Source organism: Suncus etruscus, chromosome 13 (genome assembly GCF_024139225.1).
Source record: "Suncus etruscus isolate mSunEtr1 chromosome 13, mSunEtr1.pri.cur, whole genome shotgun sequence".
In the NCBI taxonomy this organism is placed as follows: Eukaryota; Metazoa; Chordata; class Mammalia; order Eulipotyphla; family Soricidae; genus Suncus; species Suncus etruscus.
In genome coordinates, this window is record NC_064860.1 from 3,230,546 (window position 1) to 3,246,703 (window position 16,158).

The 16,158-nt window shown below is 42.9% G+C and overlaps 1 protein-coding gene across 2 annotated transcripts in view; it reads right to left on the reverse strand.

The window, feature by feature from the left end:
- The window catches only part of SCRN1 (secernin 1), a 42,135-nt gene extending 27,853 nt beyond the window's left edge, over positions 1 to 14,282 (reverse strand). Inside the window, exons 1-2 of one of the 2 annotated variants that reach the window (XM_049785285.1) lie at positions 14,208 to 14,282; positions 8,416 to 8,575 (exon numbers count right to left, since the gene is read on the reverse strand). In XM_049785285.1, coding sequence (XP_049641242.1) covers positions 8,416 to 8,574 — 159 coding nt within the window. In that variant the 5' untranslated portion in view covers position 8,575; positions 14,208 to 14,282. Of the gene's footprint in view, positions 1 to 8,415; positions 8,576 to 13,621; positions 13,661 to 14,207 lie in introns of those variants that run through there. The other variant, XM_049785286.1, reaches the window with a different exon arrangement.
- Between the last annotated feature and the right edge of the window lie 1,876 nt (positions 14,283 to 16,158).

Genomic DNA, 16,158 nt, shown 5'->3' on the forward strand with positions numbered 1-16,158 from the left:
TGGTCCTGGATTGGCTGTGTGCAAGGCAAGTGCCCTACCACTGTGTGCTCTCTCTGGCCCCTCCAGTTGATTTTTAATGACAAACACACATAAAGTGTTCCGTGTTTGTAGAATGGGTTAGGCATAAGTTTGGCTTCTTAAACCATCGGGCATGCATACATTTTAAGTTTTCTTTTTTTTTGTTTTGTTTTTGGGTCACATCTGGCAGTGCTCAGGGGTTACTCCTGGCTCTGTGCTCAGAAATCTCTCCTGGCATGCTTGGGGGACCATATGGAATGCCGGGATTTGAACCACTGACCTTCTGTATGCAAGGCAAACGCCTTACCTCCATGCTATCTCTCCAGCCCCCAAAAAATCTTTTTTTTTTTGGGGCCACACCCGGCGGTGCTCAGGGGTTACTCCTGTCTGTCTGCTCAGAAATAGCTCCTGGCAGGTATGGGGGGGGGGGACCATATGGGACACCGGGATTCGAACCAACCACCTTTGGTCCTGGATCGGCTGCTTGCAAGGGAAACGCCGCTGTGCTATTTCTCCGGGCCCTTAAGTTTTATTTTCATGGAAAGGTGAGATGGTCCATTAGATGGTCTATTAATAAATAGAACAATAAACTAATAAATAGGCTAATAAATAACAAAATTCTCTATTAGGCAGGTGAATTGGTTGGGAGGGGAACCTGGGCAAGGAAGGACAGGAAGGAAGTCCATGCCACATGCAACTGCTTTGAAAGGCCACTATTCACAGGTCTGGCAGTTGGCACTGGTTGTTCACTTAGGAACATTAGATCTTGGGGTCTCATTTTTCCAGCATCAGGCATTGGGTTAGAGTTGAAGAGAGAAATAAGCAGAAAGTTGAATCCTCACATGACCCAGTACTGGAGGTCATGAGACATGACCTCCAGGCTCCACTGGTCAGTGTCATAACAAACCCTCATGAAGATTCTTGGCAGGAGCAGGGGAACAAGCCAACCTCTCTGAAGAGAAGGGGCCATTCCATCTTAACACACACAGATAGAGGGGAAGTGATGTTCCCTGGAAAATCAAGTCGACTCACATAAAAATCAAAGGATTTGTTTTCAAGGAAATAAGTCGCTGGAGGAGGAGATATTAGTGATTAGAGAAGAGACAAACCCTGGGACAGTAGGAAAAACACACAGCAGCAAACTCCCTCCTTATCCAAAAGACAAGAATATTCTGTTCCTGAATTTCTATATAAATTCTTATATTAGCATTGGTAAACTAACCTCTCATTTCTGCATGTCCCAGACTGTAAGATGATATAAAGCTTTCAATCCCAAACAAAGATGTTTCCCTAACTTCCTCCTTCCCTAAACTTCTTCGTTTAATATGTAAAAGCACACATGGATTACTCAACTTCCCCTCTCCAGGTATTGGGAATTAGTTTGAATAAAGAAAATTTCTGGCTTGGGGCTGAGGCAGAGAAAGCATGAGGCAAAAAGCAACAGACACCATGATTATCCTTTCCTGACTGGCTTGGTATTATTTCTTCACACCTACTCTGCTTCTTCAGACCTGGCTGTGTGGGGGTTAGAAATATGGTGCCTGGGTGGCCTCACAACTCATGAATATTTATTTTACACCAGAGAAGTCCAGAGAAGTTTAGGAGCCTGGACAAAGTGGAACAAGACAGATAAGTGGTTCTGGTGAAAGTGTTATGGAAGCAATTCTGTCATGTTGCCAACCACTGACAGTCTATGCCATATCACACCTGTTGTATGAGGTGCTCTGCAGCTCATCCTGGAGCTCACTGATTCTGTACTCAGCAGCTGTTACTCTGCTGGTGAGGTCTTCCAGTGAGGTTTTCATTTCACCTCTCAAGTTTTTCAGTTCTGTTATTTTTGCTTGAAATTTTTATTTCTACTCTCAAAGCATCTGAGTTTTATTGACTGTCCATCTTATAGTTTCTTTGAGTTCTTCAAACATCCTCAACATTTAATCTCCAAAATTTAATCTCCAAAATCCTTATCAGAGAGACTAGTATCAGAGCTGATACTAGTTGGATCTTCAGAACTACCATATTTGTTCACTAAGCATGGTGGGGTTTTGTGTTGCTTTCTCACTGTGACCTTAGCAGTCTAGAGGTGTTTATTGTGTGTTGTGATGTTTTTGAGTGACATGGAGAAATGTATGACTATGGAGCTCTGTTCTTCTTGGGGTGCTGACCTTTGTGCAGAAATGGTGCTTCTGAGTTCCAAAGAAGACCCTGCTGCCACTTTGCTTCAGTTTTTTTGAACCATGTGGCTGGGTGGAGTACAGCTGAGGTGGCTGATCTCCCCTCATCCTGATGCATCTCTTCCCTGTAGGGTACTAAGTGCAGAAATGGTGCTTTTTTTTCTTTATTTAAGCACCATAACAGCCCCCTTCACCAGTGCAAAATTCTCACCACCAATTCCCCCCATCTCCTTTCTTCCCCACCCCCTGCCTGTATTCAAGACAGGCATTCAACTTCTCTCACTCATTAACATTGTCATAATATTTAGTGTAGTCTTCTCTTTTACTAAACTCACTACACTATGTGGTGAGCCTCACATTGAGAGCCAGTCCTTCCAGCCCTCATCTCTGTTGTCTCAGAGCTTTATTACAATGATGTCTTTGCTTTTCTTAAAACCCATGGATGAGCAAAACTATTCTGTGTCTATCTCTCTATTTCACGCAGCATAATAGATTTCATGTACATCCATGTATAGGAAAAAGAAATGGTGCTTCTGAGTCACCAGGAGGACCCCACTGGTCTTTGCCTGTCTGCCTCCAACTGCTTCATGTTTAACTCTGTTCATTTCCATGTCCTGGGTGCTGATTAATACCCAGATAAAAAAATAATACACACATTGATGAATGCCTATCTGTAATATTGCAACCACAAAAAAAATCTATGTTGTAAAGTACCTCATTTTGTAAAACACCTCAGAACAGTGCTTATGTCAATAGAAAGAACTTATTTTTCAGCCCCAATTTTTCTTTTTTCTCTTTCTTTTCTTTTCTTTTTTTTTTTTTTTGTTTTGATTTTTGGGTCACACCCGGCACCACTCAGGGATCACTCCTGGCTCCAGACTCAGAAATAGCTCCTGGCAGGCTCAGGGGACATAAGGGATGCCAGGATTTGCACCACCGTCGTTCTGCACACAAGGCAAATGACTTACCTCCATGCTATCTCTTTGGCCCCTAATTTTTCTTTTATTCTTTAACAAACAGTTATCAGTTAAACACACACACTTACACTTTTAAATATATCAAAAACCAAAACTTTGATTCCTTGATTCCAAAAATGTTTCAATTGACCATGGAAGTAGAAAGGGGGAAAATGGGTGGTGATCACCATAAGTCAGTGAAAATATCTTGAACAAATTTCAGCTGTTATTACTGAAGGCTTTTTTAAAGCATTCTAAATAGGGATTAAGGAAGCTGGAAAAATAGTTCAGTGCTAGCCTTGCACATAGCTGACCTAGGTTCAAACTCAGGCATCCTATATGATCACCTTAGTACCTCCAGGAGTGATCTGAGTGAAGAAAGGAATAAGCCCTAAGTACCAAAAATTAAATAAAAGAATTAGTATATAGTTTGTAATATGCATAAACAAAATAAATCTGTCTTAAAACTAGCATCTTGCTTAATATTAAGTAGTAAATATTTCCCCCATTCAGTTTAGGTATAATGGCAAAGCTACCTACTATCGCTATTATTATTTATAAGTCAATGCAATCAGATACAATAGTTTGTGGATCAGATAGTGTTGCATTAAATAATTAACGATGGGGCTGGATGGTGGATGATGCCATCCAGCCCACATGGCTCTGCAACCTCCATGCAGCCGGCGAGTTCCAGGCCCAGGTGAAATCACTCACACGCAGGCTTCAGGAAGAATCATCTTTATTTATGCCCTAGCCACCACAGGTGTGTGGCCTATGTCAACCTTTTAAGCATTCAGCTATATTTTGCTAGCCCTGCATCTTATCTCCTGTTAGCCATCTTCCCTTTGGGCTCCATGCGGCCCAAAGATCCAAAAGCCAGGAAGCCAAGCCGGGCCAAGAGAGAAACGGCAAAAAAGGGGGGAATCCCCTGGCTCAGAGGTTTATCTATCCTTTTCCAGACCCCTCCCAGAAATGGGAGGTCTTGCAGGTAGTTACACCTATTATCCGGTTCCCAAAACTCCTCCCAGATATGGGCGGGTCTTGGGGTACACCACATTTCCCCCTTTTTTAAATATTTTCATGCGCCAACGTAATAAAGTGAAAATTAATATACCAGCCCTTTTCAAAAACATATTTTTGCAAAATATACTCTACACCTGTAACCTAAAATTCTATTAATGCTTTTTACCAAGCACTATTTTGGAACTTTCATGTTCCTATATTTTTAAACTATATTGGGGGAACTTTAATGTTCCTATATATTTTCTATACACAAGTACTTTAGCATACATGCATAACATACATTTTAAAAACAGGCTAAGTACATTAAAATACACAGTAAAACATTTTGCAATTGAAAATATTAACTTTGAAAGACAACAAAACACATTTAAATCATAAAGAAAATGACTAAGACAAAGATGCAGGTGGTTAGAAATAAGATGTTTTAGTTGGGCTAAGCTGTTTTACCTTCCTTTATTTTTATTTTTTAACCACTAACTAGCTAAAACTTATCCCATTACCAACTATGAGTGAAATATATGACTATTTGCTTAGTTTCTACACCTAAAATCACAGTTTAAATGATTAATTTGTCCCACGCTGATCTCACCATTTTGATTTCACCATGTGGCTTTTGTAAATTTTTAGATTTTAGATGCTGGTTTGTCCCACGCTGATCTCACCACGTGGCTTCTGTAAACTTTTAAAGTTCAGATGTTGTTTTGTCCCACGCTGATTTTACCACGTGGCTTCCTTTCAGTTTCAGTTCCCGCAGACGGTTTTGTAGACCATGAGGTTCCCGGTTCGCTGGAGGGTGGATTCCAGGTTTTTTGCTTTTCCGGGCAAAGCTGAGCCCAGCCAAGCCGATCCCAGCCGAGATTCCAGCCGAGCCGAGCCCAGCCGCTTGGAGCTTTTCGCAGCTTTTTTTTTTCTTTGGGCGCACTTTGCAAGCAAGTTTTCGGCCACACCTTCACAGGGCGCTTTGGTTGTTTAAAGTTCCAAGTGATTTAAACTAAAAGTTTAGTGCGAAATTTCCAAAGTCGAAATTCAAATTCAAGCCAAAGGTCATTCTCAGAAAATCAGTCCATTTTCAATACAGTCTTTTTTCTCCTCCGTTTCCAATTTAGACTTTTAATAAGTCTTTGAAGAGGCCCAGGTTTTTGTTTATTGTAACAAAGTTTTAGTTTTGGGCCTGGGCCTGGGCTGGAGGTGATGCAAGCTTCCACCTCTTTTGTTTTAATTGCCCTTGTTTCCCTAGAAGGGGTCACGGCCATGTTTGAACATGGCTGCACGTGGCCCAGTGTTTTGGGCTCAGTGCACCTGAAAAGAGCCAAAATGAAACAGAAGAGCAGAAATATCACCATTTTCGCTGTTTTGTTGGGTTTAGGATTCAGGTCAAAGTTCGGAGCGCCAGATGTTGCATTAAATAATTAACGATGGGGCTGGATGGTGGATGATGCCATCCAGCCCACATGGCTCTGCAACCTCCATGCAGCCGGCGAGTTCCAGGCCCAGGTGAAATCACTCACACGCAGGCTTCAGGAAGAATCATCTTTATTTATGCCCTAGCCACCACAGGTGTGTGGCCTATGTCAACCTTTTAAGCATTCAGCTATATTTTGCTAGCCCTGCATCTTATCTCCTGTTAGCCATCTTCCCTTTGGGCTCCATGCGGCCCAAAGATCCAAAAGCCAGGAAGCCAAGCCGGGCCAAGAGAGAAACGGCAAAAAAGGGGGGAATCCCCTGGCTCAGAGGTTTATCTATCCTTTTCCAGACCCCTCCCAGAAATGGGAGGTCTTGCAGGTAGTTACACCTATTATCCGGTTCCCAAAACTCCTCCCAGATATGGGCGGGTCTTGGGGTACACCACAGATAGTACAGTGGGTAGAGCGCTTGCCTTGCAAGGTAAAGTTTTACCAATAAAAATATACAGAATAAAACTAGAGACTTTCATGTAAGAAACAGATGTGGTTCTTACTCATTTGAGACTGTAAAGAGATCCCAATTTCAGAAAGATGCACCAATAGATAGAGAGGAATACAGAACTCCAAAGTGCTAAATCAGGGTATGTATATATATATATATATGTATATATATGTATATATATATGTATATATACATATATGTATATAGTATACACTCCATTAGGAATCATCTCTGGCATATATTTGCTGTTAAAAAAAAGGCATGGTATTGGAATAAAGACAGGACCTCAGATCAGTGGAATAGGCTTGAATACTCTGAGAATGTTCCACAGACATACAATCACCTAATTTTTGATAAAGGAGCAAAAAATCCTAAATGGAGCAAAGAAAGCCTCTTCAACAAGTGGTGTTGGCACAACTGGCTAGCCACTTGCAAAAAATTAAACTTAGACCTCCAGTTAACATCATGTACAAGGTAAAATCCAAATGGATTAAAGACCTTTATATCAGACCCAAAACCATAAGATATATAGAACAGCATGTAGGTAAAACACTCCAGGACATTGAGACTACAGGCATATTCAAGGAGGAAACTGCACTCTCCAAGCAAATGAAAGCAGAGATTAACAGATGGGAATATATTAAGCTGAGAAGCTTCTGCTTCTCAAAGGAAATAGCACCCAGGATACAAGAGCCACCCACTGAGTGGGAGAAACTATTCACCAAATACCCATCAGATTAGGGGCTAATCTCCAAAATATACAAGGCACTGACAGAACTTTACAAGAAAAAAAATCTAATCCCATCAAAAAATGGGGAGAAGAAATGGACAGACACTTTGACAAAGAAGAAATACAAATGACCAAAAGACACATGAAAAAATGCTTCTCATCACTAATCATCAGGGAGATGCAAATCAAAACAACTATGAGGTACCACCTCACACCCCAGAGATTGGCACACATCACAAAGAATGAGAACAAACAGTGTTGGCGGGGATGTGGAGAGAAAGGAACTCTTATCCACTGCTGGTGGGAATGCTGTCTAGTTCAACCTTTATGGAAAGTGATATGGAGATTCCTCCAAAAACTGGAAATTGAGCTCCCATACGATCCAGCTATACCACTCCTAGGAATATACACTAGGAACACAAAAATACAATACAAAAATCCCTTCCTTACACCTATATTCATTGCAGCACTATTTACCAAAGCAAGACTCTGGAAACAACCAAGATACTCTTCAACAGACAAAGAAACTGTGGTACATATACACAATGGAATATTATGCAGCTGTCAGGAGAGATGAAGTCATGAAATTTTCCTATACATGGATGTACATGGAATCTATTATGCTGAGTGAAATAAGTCAGAGAGAGAGAAAAATGCAGAATGGTCTCACTCATCTATGGGTTTTAAGAAAAATGAAAGACATTCTTGCAATAATCATTTTCAGACACAAAAGAGAGAAGGGCTGGAAGTTACAGCTCACCTCATGAAGCTCACCACAAACAGGGATGAGTTTTGTTAGAGAAATAACTACATTTTGAACTATCCTAATAATGAGAATGTATGAAGGAAATAGAAAGCCTGTCTAGAGTACAGGTGGGGGTTTTGTGGGAAGCAGGGAGACTTGAGACATTGGTGATGGGAATGTTGCACTGGTGATGGGTGGTGTTCTTTTCATGACTGAAACCCAAACAACACAATCATGTATGTAATCAAGGTGTTTAAATAAAAAATATATTAAAAAAAAAGCTAAGGGAACCTCTGAGATAGGTAGGTCAATTGCCTTGTATACAAAAGGGTAGTGGTTCGAATCCTGGCAGGAGTGATTTCTGAGCATAGAGCCAGGAGTAACCCCTGAGTGCTACTGGGTGTGACCTCTTCCCAAAAAAAGGCTAAGTGGAATATATATATATATATATATATATATATATATATATATATAAATACACACATACACACACATACATAATGCTTCCATATACCAAAGGTGGAAAAAAATTGGGAATAATTTAAACATGCAAATTTTAATCAAAATAGAAACAAAAATAAATCCTAAATATGGTAACACATGGTGCTGGACGTGGGGAGGTGTGAACATAATAAATAGATCTGACTTTTGAGTTTTATAAATTTCTACTGTATAATGCTAGTACTACAAAAATGGAATTGTCGAGATGAGCTTGTTTCAAAGAGTATGGACAAAGTTTAATGAAAACAGGAATCAACAGACCTAACATGATCCTTTGACTAGAAAGCAAGCATCACAAAGGAAGTTAAGATCTACTGAACAAAGTCAGAAATAAGTATTCGTTGAGAACCTATTACATCCACTTACCTCGACCTTGCTCTCTGGATCATGATCAGCAGCTGGGAAATATACAACCTCCTGTACTTCATCCCTAGGTCGTGCAGAATTTTTTCCAAAAATGACCATACCGTCCTTTGCCCATGGAGGGAAGGCCACAAAACAGTAACTGGGTGGAGCAACAGCCATCCTGCAAGAGAAGACCAAAACCAGAATGGAAACACATTCTAAAAGGGAATTCTTGACATGTATCTCACCAGCCAAATAATTTTTCTATGGAATGGAGTGCCTTCAACTAATTCAGAGACACCAGTTAGCAGAGGAGAGTAGGGCAGTGGGAGTAGAATGGCCAAGCTACCAAGATCAGATAGTGTGGGATGAGATAAGCTCATTGGCAGCTAAAAGTGCAATGATGTAAGAGAAAGGGAAAGAGGATTGTGTCCCAGGCAAAACACACACTGCAATTTGTTGCAGCAACTGAAAAATAAATACACACACCTTGTATCAGTACATCACTGAAATCTCAGATCAAAAGAAGCATGGCTGCCACAGAACAGATTTGGAGTAGGGATGCGGTATGGGTCCCCATCAATAAAAAAGATACTCCTCCTTCATCAACAATAGAAGATTCAAGCATCTCTTGGTTTCCCTTCCACCTTTCAAACTGCCATTGAGCTGTTTTATTCTCTTCTACTTCATTCCTGGAAATCCTCACCACATATATTTTATTTCCTCACTTGATAGTCTTTCTCCCTGGAAAAAATCACCTATGCCTATGTGTTCTTCATGTGCCAAAGACCTACACATTTCATTGCAATGAAATCTTTATCTCTGGGCATCCAATGTAAAGACTCAGAAGCCTACCTGATTTCATCAGCTTTTTCCCAAACTAAAGTTCTTACCTTACCTTCTGCATCCCCACTACACAGCGAAGAAGAAGAAAGAAAGAAAGAAAGAAAGAAAGAAAGAAGAAAGAAAAAGAAAGAAAGAATAGAAGAAGAAAGAAAGAAAGAAAGAAAGAAAAGAAAAAGAAGAAAGAAAAAAAGAAAGAAGAAAAAGAAAGAAAGAAAGAAAGAAGAAAGAAAGAAAAAGGAAAGAAAGAAGAAAGAAAGAAGAAAGAGAAAGAAAGAGAGAAAGAAAGAAAAAGAAAGAAAGAAAGAAAGAAGAAATAGAAAAGAAAGAATAAGAGAAGAAAGGAAGAAAGAAAGAAGAAAGAGAGAAAGAAAGAAAAAGAAAGAAAGAAAGAAAGAAGAAAGAAAGAAAGAAAGAAAAAGAAAGAAAGAAGAAAGAAAGAAAGAAAGAAAGATGGTGCAAAGAGGATTATGGCAACAAGAAAATTTGTGAAATGATTATATCTTTCACTGATGTCATTAAGTCATTGTTAGAAAATTTATTAAGCTCTTATTGATAGTTATCATTCTGTTACTTTTTTTGTTTTTGAATATTAGGTGGCTTCAGATACACATTGGCGTATAATTGGGATGACAGCATTAAAAGATTCGAGTTGTCCAGGAATTCCAAGCACTGTTGATGATTTTGTGGACCATGGATTTGACTGCCAGAGCTTCCAGAAGTATGAAGAAAAAAGTCCTGGTGATGTCAACCCAAATACCAGCCTACTTGGAGTTTTGGTCAGATTGATGTCTTTGCAGAGAGCCACAGAGGAGTGGTGAAGCAGGACCATTGGCACAGCCATGATTGTGGATGATAGTTGCAACAGGTGTGGCTTCAGTAAGTTGGGAATTTGGCCCACCCTCTTTTCCCAAGGTTGTCAGCTTTCAGCTCTGTGGGCTGGTGTATTCATTATTTTTCATGGCTTGGTTTACATACATATCTTTCAAGAACAGAGTGAGTCTATGGAACTGGCCAAATGCAGACATGGAGGCTGTATTTGTGGGCATGGTTTCCTACCTTTTTAAAGTTAAAATCATCTAACCTCACCTAAGCACTGCTGAGGAAGTCACCTTCCCTCCACACATATATACACATACAGGCATGTTCCTATACTGCATGGAGACACATTTCTTTCTTACTGTGGGATTTCAACAAAAATCTCTAAAAGTAATAGACTTACAGCGCTGATCTACTAAACAATGCTACTACAGATCACTAGGCTGATGATACACACTTTCCACTTAATAATGATCCAAATTCCTTATAGCCTCTACACAAACACTTCTTCAAGCATAATTTCCCTACCTGCTTTTTTTGATCCGAAGTCACTGGCACAGGACAGAAAGTCTTAAATTCAAATTCTGGGAAATTCTAGGAAAAGCCTTTTTCTTCCATCCCACTTCAATTTTATTTTAAAGTAGGCTTGTTGTTTACTTTCTCCTAAGCTCAGATACACTCAGAGGTGATTATATGGACCATTTTGGTCTCAAAAAAGACATTAACTAAGGGTGCACCACTCAAAGGAGCAACCATCAAAGCAACCTTTGATGGAAAGGATGCTTTTTTTTTTTTTTATCAAAGCAGATCTGGCAAAGATCAAGGGTAGGGACTGAAGTGATAGTTTCACCGCCATGGTTTAAGGGAAGCTAAAATCAGTAGGTCCACTGTCGAGTGGCCCCATTGCAAATAACTGAGTCCAAATCTCAAAGAGATCACTTCCCTGATAGTGAGGGTGGTATTTCTCAATCTTAGTTCATTGATAGTTGCAAACATTTATTTGGCCTAAATATGAATCTCTGTTCTGCTGTGCTAAGTATGTATATATTTGAGTTTTTACCTCTAGATGAAAGAATTAGTACAGGCAAATGTGGCCTTGATTAAATATCCCTTTACCTGGAAAAATCAGCATCAAGAGAGACATAAAAATAACTGTATTACTGAAAGTGAAGTTAGTCTTTTAAAGGATGCACTGTATCTTCCAACAGTCTGCCCTCTTGAATGAAAGAAATGTTTGTTTTGGGACATATCTAAGAGACTCTGAGTAACTTTCTAATTTTTTACCTAGGATATAACATCCAAGATTTGGCCTGGAAATAACAATGGTTTGTTAGGAAAGCATTTCTGGGGCCGGAGAGGTGGCGCTAGAGGTAAGGTGTCTGTCTTGCAAGCGCTAGCCAAAGAAGGACCGCGGTTCAATCCCCCAGCATCCCATATGGTGGTCCCCCCAAGCCAGGGGCAATTTCTGAGCGTTTAGCCAAGAGTAACCCCTGAGCGTCAAACGGGTGTGGCCCAAAAACAAAACAAAACAAAACAAAAAAAAACAAAAAAAAAAAGAAAAAGAAAAAGAAAGCATTTCCCAGGTAAATATTTGCCCCCCTTTTCTAATCAAGCTTGTCTTTTTTTAAGTCAGACTTCACCCTTTTTTACAAAAATATGCTTTTTAGTTAAGTTAGTTATCTACAAAAACACTAAAAGCAAAAAAATCTGTTCCTTTAGATAAAAGGAACTTTTATAGGAAAACTTGGCATTTTGTTAATCTTTTAATTTGCATCAGAATCGACACTCAGGGGAACCAAAGCGGTGGCGCAAGGGTAGGGCATTTGCCTTGCATGTGCTAACCTAGGACCGACCACTGTTCCATCCTCCCGGTGTCCTATATAGTCAGGAGTGATTTCTGAGCGCATAGGCAGGAGTAATCCATCTAGTCCCCCAAGACCACCAGTAGTAATTCCTGAGTGTAAAGCCAATAGTAACCCCTGAGCACCACTTGGTTTGAAGGAGGAGGAGGACAAAGCTGAGGAGAAGTCGAAGGAGGAAGAGGAAGAAGAAGAAGAAGAAGAAGAAGAAGAAGAAGAAGAAGAAGAAGAAGGAGGAGGAGGAGGAGGAGGAGGAGGAGGAGGAGGAGGAGAAGAAAGAAGGAGGAGAAGGAGAAGAAGAAGAAGAAGAAGAAGAAGAAGAAGAAGAAGAAGAAGAAGAAGGAGGAGGAGGAGGAGGAGGAGAAGAAGAAGAAGAAAGAAGGAGGAGAAGGAGAAGAAGAAGAAGAAGAAGAAGAAGAAGGAGGAGGAGGAGGAGGAGGAGGAGGAGAAGAAGAAAGAAGGAGGAGAAGGAGAAGAAGAAGAAGAAGAAGAAGAAGAAGAAGAAGGAGGAGGAGGAGGAGGAGGAGGAGGAGAAAGAAGGAGGAGAAGGAGAAGAAGAAGAAGAAGAAGAAGAAGAAGAAGAAGAAGAAGAAGAAGAAGAAGAAGAAGAAGAAGAAGAAAAGAAGGAGAAGAAGAACAACAACACCACCAGCAACAACAACAACAAAATGTGGAATCATTTTCCTGGACCTGGCAGGTTGGAAGATTTCAATTCTCAGAGCTAGTTGCCAACTGTAGGAATTGAGGCTTTGTATTTAGCTGGAGGATTCACCTAGGTAACTGAGATTGCAGCCCTGACACTGTAGCTGCCTCAAACTCTGACTTTTGGTCTAACCTTTCTCCTTCCTGGAGCACTGAGCCTCCGCATGCATCTCCTCCTTCCTGAATGTAAAGAAAGCTGTCAGCACAGCCTGGAAACAGAAAGGTTGTTGGAATAAAATGAGTCACCTGTCAGGTATTTTCTTTTCTTGATGTCTGCTATTTGGTCATGGTGTTCAATTTTTTCTCTAAGAACCTGCTGTTCTCTGTCTGTACTGTGCAGGCTACTACTGTGCACTGTATTTTCAGAACCACTTGTAGACGCAAAACACTCATACAGAATATCAGCAGTCGCACTCCTCAACATGACTGGAGAAAATCAAATCGGAATTATACAGCATTGCAGCCAACTCTTTGCACCAGCTCTGGATAAGTTAGAGATGTTAATTATAGCTCTTGAAACTTCCCACTCAACCCCCTGAACCTTAGAACACCCTAAAAGCTAGCCTGCTGCACAAACCCCTCCCCACGGGAGGGGCTCCAAGTAGCTGAGGCCTGTGTGGTTTCCATCTGGCCTGATTCTTTTTTTTATGCTGCCATTTTGAATGAACATAGATTTTCCCTCTGCATCTGAGGCCTCCTCGGATCCCGTGGACACACACACACACACACACACACACACACACACACACACACACACACACACACACAAAATCATCAACCTCATCATCATCACCACCACCAGCACAAAAGCATGCTTCAAGACACTTGCAAGTCACAATTAAACAGCAAACAGAAGGGCCACAGGATCAGGACATTCCAGAGCCCTGCGGGTCCCCACCCTGAATGAAGGAACCCACCCTCCCTCTTGAACCCGAGTTCGGACTCAGCTCCATACCCTCCCTCTTGCTCTCCCCTCCCCACCCCACCCGGCCCAAGAGACCTACCCTCACAAAGAGAATCCAGGGAGGGGAGCAGAAGCCAAACAGGAGGGACAAACCCCCCAGAAACCCAGGAGAGGCCCAGAAGAGGGGCCACGGGGCCAACCCGCCCTGAGCACCCCCGGTTCGGTGCGACCCAGAAGGTTGGGAGCCGTGTGAGGTTTTGCACCGGCCCATCCAACCGAGCGACTCTGCCACGTCTGTCCCTGGACACGGGCCCCGCACCCACTGCCCACTGGTGGCCGCGATGGGGCGCGTGCATCCCGGGGAAGGTGCATGGCCCCGCTTTGCAAGCAGGGATGCCAGGGGCAGCCCCGGGCCGCGGACGTGGGCATGCAGCGGGACCCCAAGAAAGCAGCCGCAGGTGCAGGCTTCTGCGCTGGCCGCGATGCGGGAAGGGGGACGGAGAGGCCTGCAGCGCGGTGCGATGCGGTGCAATGCAATGCAATGCGATGCGCACCCCTGGGTGCGGCGATCCATTCGTCCCCGCAGCCGGTCAGCCTCTGCCGGCCCCCCCTGGACACCCTCCCGGACCCCCGGGGACCGACCAGCCACGCCCTGAGCCTGCGATGCCCGCAGAGGCTCGACTCACCCGCACCGGGCGCGGAGCTGCGGCTGCGACCTAGCAGACTAGCAGAGACGGACCCGACCCGATGCTGCAACTCGCTCAAGGTGGGGCGCTCTGGGGCGCTGTCCCCAGCGGCTGGCCAGGCCCACGTGACCGCCGAGTCCACCGCGCGAGGGAGTGGACACCCGTGCCCGCCCGCCTGGGCGCAGGGAAGGTTCAGGGAGGGTCCCCGGAAAGGGGAAAAAGGGTGCGCGCGAGTCCAAGCCCTCCTAGGGAAGAAGGGAGGAGGTTCTGACTTTCCAAAAGGAAAGAAAGAAGGAAAGAAAGAAGGCCAGACTTGCAGCGGGATGAATGGAAGTCAGACCTGGACATGGAAATGCAGGGGAAGGCACCGACTGGCCCAAGGTCACACCGGAGGTGGCCGAGTTATTCTTGCAGACAGGTGACTGTGTGTGTGTGTGTGTGTGTGAGAGAGAGAGAGAGAGAGAGAGAGAGAGAGAGAGAGAGAGAGAGAGAGAGAGAGAGAGAGAGAGAGAGAGAGAGAGAGAGAGAGAGAGAGAGAGGTGTGCTGCCAGCTAACATGTCACTGACTCTATCTCTATACAAGATTAAGAGAAGATCCTCTCCAAACACACGAAGAGCCAGTTTACAGGAGATGCAGTCCTACTCAGGGCCTTGAAAAGATGTTTAGCTTCTTCATTGCCAAGAAAAATCCAAGGTGGCAGTTTCTGCTTCTCAGATAAACTAGAAATTCTTATAGCCGGAAAGAAAGGAGCTCTTGTCAAAGTCAACCAGAGTAGACATGCAGACACGGGCAAGAATTCCTCTTCTGAAATTCATCCTACACACAGACATGGGTGGGAAAGAGAATAAGCACAAAGCCATTCATCGCTGTTTGGGTGGCAGCAAATGTCCTAAAAATCATGACTCCCAGTTCCATGGATTTCTGCCCTCCTGTTAACAAATAAGATGGCTATGGGGCTGGAGTGATAGCACAGTGATAGGATGTTTGCCTTGCACACGACCCATCTGGGTTCGATCCCCGGCATCCCATATGGTCCCCCCAGATCTGCCAGGAGTTATTCCTGAGCACAGAGCCAGGAATAACCCCTGAATGCTGCCAGATTGCTCCCCTCAACCCCACACACAAAAAATAAACTTCCCAAAATGATGTCCTACGCCTATGTACTAATAGAAGAGGTTTCCACTCTACCAAGCAGAGGAAGCTGCCTGCAGAACATTTGCGTAATTACTTGGGGATAGGAAAACAATTTGTCATACTTATTTGAGGTGCACTGGATATCTCTGGAAGGCCACAGAATAACTAATGGGGAGTAGGCTGGCAAGTGGGGGCTCAAGGGAGAAACTTTGTCCTCTCTTTGGAATGTTAATGCCAGGGCTTGTTCTGCCTCCTCTGAGCTGAGCCACTGAAGACTGCAAGGCTATCTGTGCTGATATTACAGAACGGAGCCTGGTCCTCTTGGAGTACAAAGGACCCTATTGTGCATTTAGTGGAATCAAGGAAACTGTAGCCTAATGAGTCTAAATAATCAATATTCAAAATTCCTAGAGGCCCCATTCTTGGTCCCTAGCCCAGATTTACTGAATTGAGAGTCTGGGGGTCGGCCAGGCATTGGTTCATTCTGCCTGTTCAAGTCTGAGAGCCCCTGGCTTAAATGCTTAAACTAAGGACACTCAAAACTCAACTGAAACTACCTGAAAAGCAAATCTCCTTCACAAATGCTTCCTAAAACCATTCCAGGTCATTTTATATGTGAAGTGCCACTAGTCCCTCAGCTGCTCTCAAATGATTTGGGGACACAGATGTGGTCGCTCGCTTGCTTATCTGCCCATGTTTCCCTCTATTTACCCTATGGTTTCAGCTCTGCTATCAAGGTCCTTAATCCATTTTGACCTGACTTTTGGGCATTGTGTCAGGAAAGAGCTGAGTTTAATTTTCTGCATGTAGCTGACC